The sequence below is a fragment of the Manduca sexta genome, unplaced genomic scaffold (genome assembly GCF_014839805.1).
Source record: "Manduca sexta isolate Smith_Timp_Sample1 unplaced genomic scaffold, JHU_Msex_v1.0 HiC_scaffold_3589, whole genome shotgun sequence".
Taxonomy (NCBI): Eukaryota; Metazoa; Arthropoda; class Insecta; order Lepidoptera; family Sphingidae; genus Manduca; species Manduca sexta.
The window spans coordinates 1-12721 of record NW_023594673.1 but is presented as its reverse complement, the minus strand read 5'-3'; the positions used below and the strand labels follow the sequence as shown (position 1 = coordinate 12721).

General features: G+C 36.3%; 1 protein-coding gene across 1 annotated transcript; it reads left to right on the top strand.

The window, feature by feature from the left end:
* Positions 1-382: 382 nt before the first annotated feature.
* Positions 383-4351, top strand: LOC119193099 (cuticle protein 3-like; the record flags this gene model as incomplete). The annotated part of the gene is given in 3 exon segments (XM_037446763.1): positions 383-543; positions 545-611; positions 4147-4351. Coding segments are annotated over 3 exon segments (344 nt in total), but the record flags the coding sequence as incomplete, so codon positions are not given.
* Between the last annotated feature and the right edge of the window lie 8370 nt (positions 4352-12721).

Below are 12721 nucleotides of genomic sequence, written 5' to 3'. Positions count from 1 at the left end.
TACAAATATCTCCATTCCATAGCAGTCAGCGCCCACAATTCCCATCGCTGTGGGTGGTCAAGGGCGGTATAACTTACCATAAAACAATTCTCGCCCATTAACAGCCTTGTGCGAAAATACTACAATTAAAAGAAACCCACACGAGAATACCATAAAAGTCCTTTCCACAACTTGGGGTCCTTCAAGCGGAGCATAAAGAAGCTATAAGTCAAGCCGGCATAACTGCTGCCCGCTAGGAAATGTTTTTATATCATGTCGGTGGAGATTTTATATGGGCTTCACTTTACCTTACATCAGGTACAATGCAATCAGTTTGTCTTGATTTGATAAAAATAAAAGTGTCTTGTTGACGCAAATTCTCACCATATCTTCCCTTCGGCAGGTATCCAAGCGGACGCGGCGGGAGTAGAGGCGGACGGTATCCAGTCGGAGGGCGGTTTCTCGTACACAGGCGATGATGGTCTCGTGTACGCGGTGCGCTACACGGCCGACGCCAACGGGTTCCAGCCACAGGGAGCGCACCTCCCCACGCCGCCGCCCATTTCCTGAAGCCATCGCCAAGTCGCTGGCCGAGAACGCCAGGGATGAAGCCGCTGGCGTATTCGACGACGGTAAGGTTGATACATGTTCTAGTCGTTAAAATTTGAATTGTAAATAAGAGTTCGGTTCTCATTTCGTAAATTATCTCAATAATCATTTGTTTGAAATTAACTTTCTGTAGCTGGCTCCACACAAAGATAAAATCAAAAAGGAATAATGATAACAATTACCTAAGAGCTAAGTGAATGAATTATAGGAGTAAATGTGAATAGCAGTGTTGGTTTCATGATTCGGACGAATAATAAATGTGATTTGAATACAAATAAGAGTAGCTCACACAGAGACTACTACATTAGCTTTGAGTTATCTTTATTTACTGCGAGTGAATCATGAATAGGCACAATAACTCGCAGAATGTAAAGGGCGGTAATGATGCTATTTACCCTGTGATGACGTCATCGCAGCGAAATTAGGCGTTGTATATTTAGATATTAACTTTTCATAATATCATGATACAATATATAGTATATTATTGTATACACTTTGTATATTATCTCAGAGTCGTGCAATTACCGTACTGAGATCCCGGGTTCGAATCTTGGGTCGTGCAGTTATATTTGATTTTATTACTCAGTATCAGATCGGGGTCTGGTATTTGCGCCCGATATGACGATAGGCTCGGTCCCCTATCACATTATGTGAGGGAATATATGTGATGCAAAATGGGTTCCCTAGTTCCACCTCTGCCTACCCCTTCGAGAATAAAGGGGTGATTCGTGTGTCCGTGATTTGTATATTGTGTTTCATAAATTAAATAAATTCATAGAATAATTTTATTCCTAAAGCAAAAAAATATGCGTTTGACTCAATTTGCCGAGTTTATATTCATGATTAGACAGTGAACTCAGTTTCTGTCAAAAACAAAATGTTTTTTTGAGAAGGAAATCGAATCTAGTGTTAAATCGCTGGCAGGTGCGGCGGCTACTCGGGGATGATGTGTAATCCATGAACGCATTAAAGCAATATCGATAGTATATGAGTTTGTAATCAGGAGACAACATGCTGTAATCAGTTCTAGGCGGTAACCTATTACAAATTGCGTAGACTTACATGGTGGCGAAACAAGGAACCCATCTACAAGTGTTATAAAGAAGTATGATTTGAAAGTATGTTTATAGCCTGTAATCCTTAGTCCTGAACTGAATTAATATTTTTTTTGCCACACTATAATGTTAAATGTTTCACAAGAGGCCTTTCCCACGGGAAGCCGTAAGCATAAGTTAGTGTCTTAATAGTAATTTAGTAAAATTGTAACATTATTTCCGCATGATACATAATTTTCTAAAATAATTACCTAGCCCATTACCCGTTGCATAATATTGTATATCGAAGTATCTGCGTCACAAAAATTCACAGATAGTCTTAATTATACTAGATAATGTGTGCCCTAATGTTCAAATCATTTATGTTGCAATCCCCATGTCCCATTTCACACACCTAACATTCCTGCCCACCAAAGAGCGGCGCAGTCGTGAAGGCTGGTAATTTGGGCGCGCCCACCGCTTTGATTCTCGGTATTTAGGCCACTAATCATACACGCATAATGCTTTGTACATTATGCAAATATAATTTATTCGATAATTGACGCATAAAGAGTGCCCAGCTCCGAGCACTTGTCACAGATACCATTTATAATGCTTAATCTTGGCCAATTTTAAAACAGCGCGCAACTGGAGCAAGAGGTGATGATGTCTGAATCTGCTTTTACTACGCATGTATCTAACATGCGTGTGTACAATATTACTTCTTGTTAATCTTTTTGAAAGTGTAAACAAATATGCCAATAGTCCATAGTTTAGGCATTTTGCCCACTCAATATGGGGCTTGCGCCTTTCACCCTACTTGATGTAAATTACAATATAAATTAATTACGGTTGTGCATTTTCTTCACTTAAATGTTGAATAAAAATGAATATTACACCTTTTAGTGTGGTTTTCTATGTCAATTTGTTTAAATTCTCAAACGACATAAGAAAATACCACCAAAACCGAAAGAAAACAGCAATAAATATTTTAAATATCAAAAATAAGCACTTAGTACAATTATTTCGCCATCTCCCTCGCACTCCCAAATTGTTATGGGTATGACGTCATAGCGTATGCCACGCAACCTTTATAGTTATTCGATAGTGGAAAGAGATTTAAAGAGCATGATTTTATATCAAATAGATTTTCGTATATTTTTAATTTTGGATGACGCAATGAAATCGTTTTATAACAAACACTGTATCTATATTTTAGTGTCCCCTTAAGATGCGAAATATATAATTTTCAAAACAGTAAATCTAGTTATCGATAATCCATACCAGTAACCTTTTGGCTTTCTGCCAAGAGGTAATTTATCATCCTATGTACCAACATTTCAGCTTTGATAAATTATCGCCTGATTATCAAATGGGTAGGTTTGTTATCGCAAGATGAACATCCGCTAATATTTTGATTTACTGATCTTATGATGATAGTTGTAGTTAATTGAGCGTGAAATAAAGCAACGTATATGCACAGCAAAAAATATCTTCAAAATCTTAATTCTATTTAAAAGCTAGGCAACGTTTCCACAATTTGCTTGGCATACAAAATTTTCATGTGAGATCCAAACTGGTCAACGCCTCTTCTGCTAACACAGTGATATTGTAATATAAAACACATAAAAGTTTTATTAACGAGCAGCTGGAGTAAGGTCAGTGAGGACATTACGCTTGAATTTAATACAGTGAAGTAAATACGATTGGACGCGTGTCGAGTGATGCCTTTCGTGCTGTAGGTAATTGTGCCGGCTGTTTACTTCCCGAAACTTTAGCATCCATTCATTCATAAAACTCGTATTGCCATATTATGCTTTTTCTTTGGTTAAAATAAACATTGTAACGAGAATTTTGCTGTTGTCCGACCTTAAGATGATCATGTCGTTGTTGTTTAATAACCAGCGGCAAGCATTTAAACCATTCAAGTTTACAATTAAATAATAATAAACGGTAATTTTGTCCAGTTTTGGTAAACTTTTAAATTTTGAATGACATTAAGTTTAATGACACCTACGCTTCTGTTAGGCTTATGGGCCATCTTTATCTGAATTTAGATTCCGTATTGGCTAACAGATCTAGCTTGATTTGTTTATCAAGTTACATTGGACTAGTTTAGCGGGTCATAGGCCTAAAACATAAATAATTTTTGACTCCTGCAAAAAATGGAAACACATCGCAGTCACCTGATCGTCAATAATTTTATAATCCAGACCATAATAGCATATTAAAAAAAATATAAACAAACAGACATTACGCCTTTATCCCTGAAGGGGTATGTGGAAGTATTCTTGTACACCCAACTATCGCCACAAATGTTTTGTCAATTGATATGACAGTGGGCGAAAGTGCCATGCCGGGCACAATATCCTGATTCTTGGCTTATATTAAGCAAAATACAATATTTCTTACCCGACCCAGAATTCGGGGAATGGTATTATGAATGAAATACAGCTCCGCCATCGAGGCAGTGGATAGCATATTCGTTTCTTTCATATCTTATTCATATTATTTTTTATTCCAGGGAGCTACCACGACGCGAAGTACAACCCGCTGGTGGAGGCTGCGCGCGCGCAGTACGCGTACCAGCCGGGTAGGTTCGTGCCGCCCTTCCACCGCCGCTACTACAACAAGTACTGAACACGACACACACACGCCTGCTAGTGCCATTCTACATCTCTATATATAAGTTTGTACACAGTGATCTTAATAAATGATTACATTTTGTATTTATTCTTTTATTTGAAGTTTATTATATTTTATCTTTTAATGTTTAATAACGCCATAACACTTTAAATAAGTATTGTAGGTATTTATTTTATTTTTACATCCCCAAACCTGTCCCGACAATAATTAATTCCACCGTAAAATTTTCGATAATAATCATTCTCAAAATACTAGACATTCTACACACTTTGAAATTCATGTTATTATCTTTAAGCTAGATTTGTTTAAGATTAAATTGTAAAGGTTAATCACCAGAAATTGCTTTCCGATATCAACGCAATAGATCGCACCGTCCCGTCATCCAATAACTATGCCTAATTTATATAATAAAAAAACATAATTATATATTCAGCTAAATGAACAGGTAACTATAGTAGTAATGACCGCTTACAACCTGGAAAAATATTATGAAGGCCGCAATATGCAAAGATTTACTAATAATTGCTCAAAATTTTAGGTCTCTGGAAATTTTACATTATCAATATATTCCTTATTAAATTGTGCATCTCGTTGGTTGCAAATTAAAATGATGTATTATACTTTAGAAGGAAATGTATGAAATTAAACGTTTTTGTAGTATTTTCATTATGAAATTAGTGAAACAATATCCACATCATAATAAATTCAAAACGTCAAAGTAAGTATAACACAATATTGTAAAAATATAATGCTTGTATTTTTTTAATTGTATTATAAATTTCAGTTAAGTCTTAAAATACGTAATAATTTTCTTTATACCATTTAAATTGTGCGAATAAATATTTACAGATAATAGCTTAATTGTAAAAAGAATACGGAAAATACTTAATGTATATAACACAAAGTTGGCTCAAAAGCATAATAATATGTTTGATATGATCTCAGTGACATAATTCTAAATGGTACATTACTTTGAACATATTATCTTTGTTTTACTTTATACTACTTTATTAATTTTCAAAAGTTCAGTAAAATTATAAAATATTATTCATGTTAATCACTAGACGATATTTAAATCGGAGATATGTAAAACGAAATTAAATATAGCTCTCATAACAAGTTAGTACAATAATTAGAAAAAAAGAGATTTTGAAAGCAACTATAGATATTATGCACAGTATTATAAAAGCACTGGCAAATTCAATTGTTTAATTTTATGTTTAAGAACGAAATGGACTCGCATTTCTTACAAAGTATAGTTATGGTGACATTTTATGCAATTTCTGACTTTAAACTTTACTTTACTGACTTTGCGGATAGATAGGTAGACTTCACACACCCTCGAAATTCCTATAGAGAATTTCTCAGGTATGCAGGTTTCTTAACGATTAAAACAAGCGATAATTCACAAAGAAATACCTACTTAATTTTAGAAAAGAGGTGTGTCCCGGAATACTGCGAAATATTTCAATGGATGTAAATTGTGGGTACGAAGAATTTTACTTTTATTACGAATGATGTGGGTAGATAAATACTGTCTGAGAATTTTCTACATAATATTGGCTGCTTTCTGTTCTCAGTCGCCAGTGAATAAGTTTAGTGGTATGATATTGTGTTGTGTACCTAGTGTGTTAGTGTTCAAGTTTACCGGTAAGTGCTAGAATGTATTTAAGGTGACTTTATAATAATATGATATTACTTTATACTTTATTGGTTTTCTATAACATGTGTGTCCCTAAGTCGTTACCACGACATGAATTGATATGATTACCCTGCTGCGGCAGAAGTGTACGTATGTACAGAGAGATGATGGGTTAGGGGGTGACTATAAGGGGAGGTCGGAGGTCACCGGAGCGAGTGCACGTTTATAAATTAGGCACACTGCGGTCACTGTCCGGCTTAAACTGCCTTCACTAAGCCAATGAAATAAATTTGCACTAACCTATGTATGCTAGCACGATATAAGGAGAATAATGTTATAGTGGCTTTTGTTACGCGCACGTAAAGATATAAATATATATGATACTTTTAATGAATACTAATTCGCTAATCTGTAAAATTTAGGGTTTGCGACAAGGTGTGTGCTATTAGGATTTAAACCTAAGGGCATTCGTCTCGGCAGTCCGTTCCACAACCAACTAGATTATAGCCGCTCCGTGAAGTAATAAAAATAAATAAAATGATCCTACAATGATTTACCATCCGTTGACCCACTTATTTGCATCTAAAAATGTATATCGGAGGGTGACATCAATCAGCAGCTAATAGTTTGTCATTAACTGTCCACAATCTGGCAACAGATGCCATTAATCACCGCTGAAGCTTCATTATATCGTTTATAAATGGGTTCCCAAAGGTCGCGGCTTTGACTTCCGATAATGCGATGGCAGCGTGGCTCCTATTGATCGCAGATTATTGCTTTTTGATTGAAACTATCGGTTATAAAGGATTAGTTTGTACTTAATACTATATTTATATAGATTTTTTATTGCATTGTTTAAATAACATTCCATGACAAACGTAAGTAATTTGTTTTATAATTTGATTCACAAATTTAGATTTTTCTTTATAACATGCATACCGTCATTTTAAGCGCGTGTACCGATATAAAGGTCAGATATGCAATTATTGTATCCTTCGTTGGTCGCGCTTTTTTCATTCTCGTAATAATAGAAGTTGAGCTGATAGAGGCAACAGAAATTGCAGCCCCGGGCAAGTCACATAACGTAACACGACAGACTCAGATTTACTACTGAACCGAATGAAACATTCGGCAATAAATTAGTGCAAGAGTAGTCTTTAATAACTGTTGTGTTTATAAAACGTGCGAACTCACGTTAAAATTAACGCCACATTGATTTTATCTTCATCGACATTAATCTAAGTGTTATGTAGTTATTTACCTTATTGTCTTGTAATAAATTAGTTCAAGGGTTTGTCAAGTTCAATATACCAGCGTGCTAGAATTACCTGCAGCGTTCTTATATGGTAAGAATATCATAATTGTCGCAGATTGTATTCTAAAGGGCAACGGAATGTAACATGTGGTGTAAACTATCTGCTGCAGTATATAATGCGTTATGAAATTATAAAATCATCGATTACACGATTAGATTAATCATTTAATTGTCAGTAAGATATCAACTGTCACTTCCGATGATCCATTTTGTTTATTTATGCCTGTACACGGTCGGACTTAATTAATAAATCATTTTAACAAGTTTAATACTAGGCCATGCAAATAGCCGTCCTTTGCACTGGGGGCGTTTGCAGAATTCCACCACGGCATTTCCTACCTGTCGTAAAATTAGACTAACACGGGCCATCGGGGGTCGCGGGCGGACGGCAGCGAGCTGTCCGCCGTTAGTGCACATTATGCATGTTTAGCACATTGTGGTGTCCCTGGGATGGAAGGTAGAATAGAAGATAGGCCTCATGCTGCCGTCAATGCCAAAGAGGACAGAGCAGGAGACGGGCTGCACTACATGGCATGGCGCGGGGAGGAGATACTTCCGTCGGAAGAAGCCCGCAGTCGTCCAGTAAGACGTCAAAGTGGGCCACCGCTGAGTTACAGTTGGTATGCATAGGGTTGTATATATGGTTAAGGACTCGGCCCGACGGTCATCGATGCTAACATCAAGTCAGGGCGGCTCAACGCTGACTCATAAGGCACGGTGACCAGAAATAATCGCTCAGTCACTACCCAAGAAGCTTGGGCGGTGGTAGTAAGGCCTTTTCTCTGCGAAACTAAAAAAAGGTGATGCAAACGAGAGATGACGCGGCTGATATGTTTAATGCCTATAAATTGTAAAAGGAGGGAGTTATTCAACAATTTCCCTATTTTTTCTAGCCCATGATAACTCTAACCAAAGGTAAAGACATTTCAGTCTCCTGATGTTTGGGTATTGGGGCAAAACACATCGGCTGCTTTATTACAGCTTAGTGTAAACTACATTCAGGCGATTTAGACCTCGAAGACATTGATAGTCACCCACGTCACACATTCACATATTATGAACTCTTAACAGATTTTTTAATTAGCTAAGTAATTCATTTAATATTCTATCGTCTGATTTTCGTCTCATGGTGTAATAACAACAGAGCTTACCACGACACTAGATCTATATTACAATGTCATAAAGATGCAGTGTATTTCACTCATTATACCTGAAAATCGATCCGAAAACCTCGCCATTCACGGCCTGCGCTAACACAACCACTACCGTCAGTATTGAATTATTTAAATCAATACATTAAGCACAATAAGACTTCATGCAGTTGTGAAACAGTAGAGGCAACACTAGTTGATTATATTAATCGAAACCATTTGTCTCGGCGCCTGTTCGTGAACAGAGATGCCTTGATATGCATTGTCTCGCGACAAACTAATTAATAGCTTCATAATGTGAGATTACATCGGCCCACGCCGCACCGAACCTCTGTAAAGGTAATTATTGCATTGTTATTGTGAGCTTTGATTTATCCTCTTATGTGACAACGAAAATGGCATCTCGATTTGGATGGTTGAATTGATAAACAACGTAATAATGCAATTGTTCTGCGGGATTAGATATTATAATTTCTGTTTATCTATAAATGATGTTTAATGTGAGGTACTGCAATAAATGTATTTCTTTCCTTTAATTATTTGCTCCAGTGTTCCACGTCGGACCTAAATGGTTATTCAATATGCTTTTCATGGCTTTTAGGGTAGGTTGGCATAGAGCACGCGATCAGTCATAAAACCTGTTCCAAAACGTTTTTATACACACACACTCACACATAAACATATCATGCCTTTATCCCCGAAAGTGTAGGCAGAGGTGCAACAAGTGTACACACTTATCGCCGAGGGTGTTCCATCCCATGCTGCGACAGGGGGCGAGCCTATTGCCACATCGGGCACAAATCTCAGACTTCGGGCTGAGAGTAAGCAGAAATAAAATATCACCAACGCCTGAGCCGGGATTCGAACCGAAACCTTAGACTAGTCGTTCCGCGTATGTAATACAACTACGCCACCGAGGCTGTCTACAACTACACAACTGAGGCAGTATTATAATTAATAAATATGTTTGAACTAAACAGTAAGTATTTAGCTTCAATCATTGTAGATATGACAATGAGTAGTAAAGTTTAAAATACAAATAATTATGTTTATTGATAATATATCTCTATACACACGCAATAGACTTATATATTGTTTATAATGTACTTGCGTGAATGAGGTTGCTTGAATGAGAATGAGTTCACTCCATGTGCATCTACAATTCTGCCTGTCGTAGTGAGGTCGAGCTTAAGTGTTCGTTCTGTGACTGTGTCGTGAGATATTCATCAGGCGCTTTATAAAGGTCTTTATGTTAGCTTGTATAATTAATTGCTTTTAGATTTAAATTAACATTTGCTGTACAAGTCAGTCTTTGTATATTTTTAATATGTCATCGCTCCGCCCTGGAATAAAATATTTATTAATATGTAACTCTTCTTTTACATTTCTCAAAATTTTCTGGGATGTAGTTTTCCGTTACAAAAGCCAGGCTATACACTTTCCCGGAGCAGAAAGTAGCCTAATAAATAAATAAATGTTGTCCCCAGAGGCTCAAACTAAACCCAGACCAAATTTTATCGAAATCCGTTGGGTAGTTTTTGAGTTTGTCGCGTTCAGACGGAAAGAGAGGTCTTATTTCGTCGTACATTACTATTGCATTACTTTAATAGTTTACGCAGCGCACGCAACATAATCTGTCAAGTCATAATTTTTTCCCATATTAGCAACATTTTTCATTACTGCTCTGCTCCTATTTGTCATAGTGTGAGGATGAGCCCTCCTAAATAAGTGGGCTATCCAACATTAAAAGATTATTTCAGTTCGAACCAGTAGTTCCTAAAATTTGCGTATTCAACCAAACAAATAGCTTTATATAATCGTATAGAGCACAGGCATAGAAGTATAGATATACAATCTACTTGACACCAAATTGCATCAACTTAGGTTTCCTATTTTTGCAGTACATTGTCTGACTGACAGTCTGCCCTCTGATGCCTCCACGTTGTGAAAGTATTAGCCTATTACGATTAACTGACAGTTTAATAACTGCCGGCAAACTCTTACTGTAGCCCTTTACTGACGGTAAAGGATGAGGCAGCGATTTTTGACAACCGACTGCACGATTTTGCGTCACGTTTATTTCATAATATTTTGCGCGTCCGTGTGCGCTCAAGCGAAAACGCCATAGGGCAATGTCCTATACTTCCTTATAGCCAAATTTTGATGAATTACAAGCTAATGTAAGTATTGTCGGCAAGTTTAATAAAACTGATATTGTTTAGATTAAAGTCCCACTCTAAACTATTAATATTAAAATGCTATGATTTTACGCGAAGCCAGCCTGGGACAACTCTTTATGATTATTCATTTATGTAAACGCACGTACCGACACTCCTCACGTCTTCTAATAAACAATCATTGCTATGATTATTTGTTTAAAATTTCCACGATCCTTTGTTAACAAGAAGCTGTCAAAATCAAGTCTACATCAGCTACTTCCCACGAACATGCAATTTGAACAAATTTAATTAAACTTGTAATAAATCTATTTTAAGATCGACAGGATAATGTCTGATGAAACGACGGTTTATTGTTTTTGCCGCCGCGGCTATAACTCGGCGGATAATTGTTGGTTTACTGACATCTCCGAGTGGCGATGAGTTTCGAACACAATGCGGTACAATAAAAATGTTATGTCGAGTTGTTTTTGCTGTTGAGTTATTTATTGTATTCTGAACGCTTCTAACAGTTAATGATTAATTTATGATGAAATTTATAATTCGATGTGTTTTTCTTCACCAATATTTCGCCGTGGGTTCACTGGACTGTTATATAATAGCGTATCACAGACCCCCATCCATAATAATTATGGAATGATAATTATTTGTGGTGTTCATTAGTATTTCGAATAAGTCTAGGTTTAGGCTTTAATATCATTTGAATAGAATTCAAAGTTTAAAGTTTAGTTTTTGTATAGAACAATCCAGCTTGGATAGGGGACATCAGATTTCTTTCTTTAATAACCATTATTAGCCTACTTTATACTTGAAGTATACATCAGAATTAAATAACTTTGTCATGCCAGGAATAAAAAGCAATATTACAACCAGTATTTAAAATAAAATATCTCATAAAATACGCCAAGTTAATTAAAATAGTTAAAACTTTCAATTGAAGAATGCGCGAGTACGCAAACCGCGAAATTGTGATGCGCGGAGATAACTGACGGTTAAGTAAACCGCGCGCCGCTCGGTTACTCGACATTAACAGCCTTTACTGACGCCGGCCATTTGGAAATGCATCGTTACGTAGTTTATTTTGCATTTACAAGCTGTTAGAAGATTTACATTAAGTAATAGACGCAATTTGCTCGTGGCAAGGAGCCTGTTTGGGTTTTTAAAGTTCCATACCTCACAAAACCTTACAGCGTCACTTTATTGTTTGACTGTCCGTCGGTCTGTCTGTCATGACCCTTTCTCAAATACGCAAGAAGGTATCGATTGATATTCGTATCAAGTACTCAGGTCTACGCTCTCTTTCAGCTGTAAACAAATCGGCTGTCTAGCTGTCCTAGAGTGATTTCATAATTTTTATGGTGATAATAATACGTTAATCAAATAATATATTCTTCCAATGATTTTTGTATGCATTTACAGAGTGAATCTTAAACATAATCATATTTGTTAAGATGTTGATGTTCATCCTTGACCTCGACTCATCGCTTAGGATCAGTACGAAACTGTATCATTTGTTCTTTTTATTACATCAGCTGAAGATTAGCCACAACACAAAATGTAGAGATCACAATATATAGATGCACCAGGGTTTAAAGATGTTTCTATGTTTATTATAAGTTAACATATTGAATGCTTATGTTTAAAATTCTATGCACTGATTATAAAACAGTTCCTGGACTGATTTACAAGTTACTGTAAATAGACAAAAATACATTTGTGTACCGGCAAAGAAATTTGACCTGAATGGAGCTGATATTAGATACTTATATCTAATATTATTGTCAGCTCTATTCGGGTCAAATATATTTTAATTTATTTAAATATTATTTGAGCCACAACTTTATCTAGGTTAATTAACGAGGATGGTGCAGGTACCACATTGCCCAAAAGTCACTGAAGCTCCCTTTGTGTTCAAGTTTTGTGGTGATCTTCATCATGTCATTTCTTCATTTGTCGCCTCTAATAATAAATTTAGAAGTGTTGTGTGCTCCACGTCGTAACTTCCGCAAATGCAATAAATTACATCTCTAGTAACAAATAATAACCGTGCAGTATTGATAGGATGACACGGTGTTTATAAGTTCTTTATGCGCGATGAGTAATTGATAACGTATTGATGAGTCGGCATTTATTGAGATATACAAATGAATCGACAGGGACGATGTCTA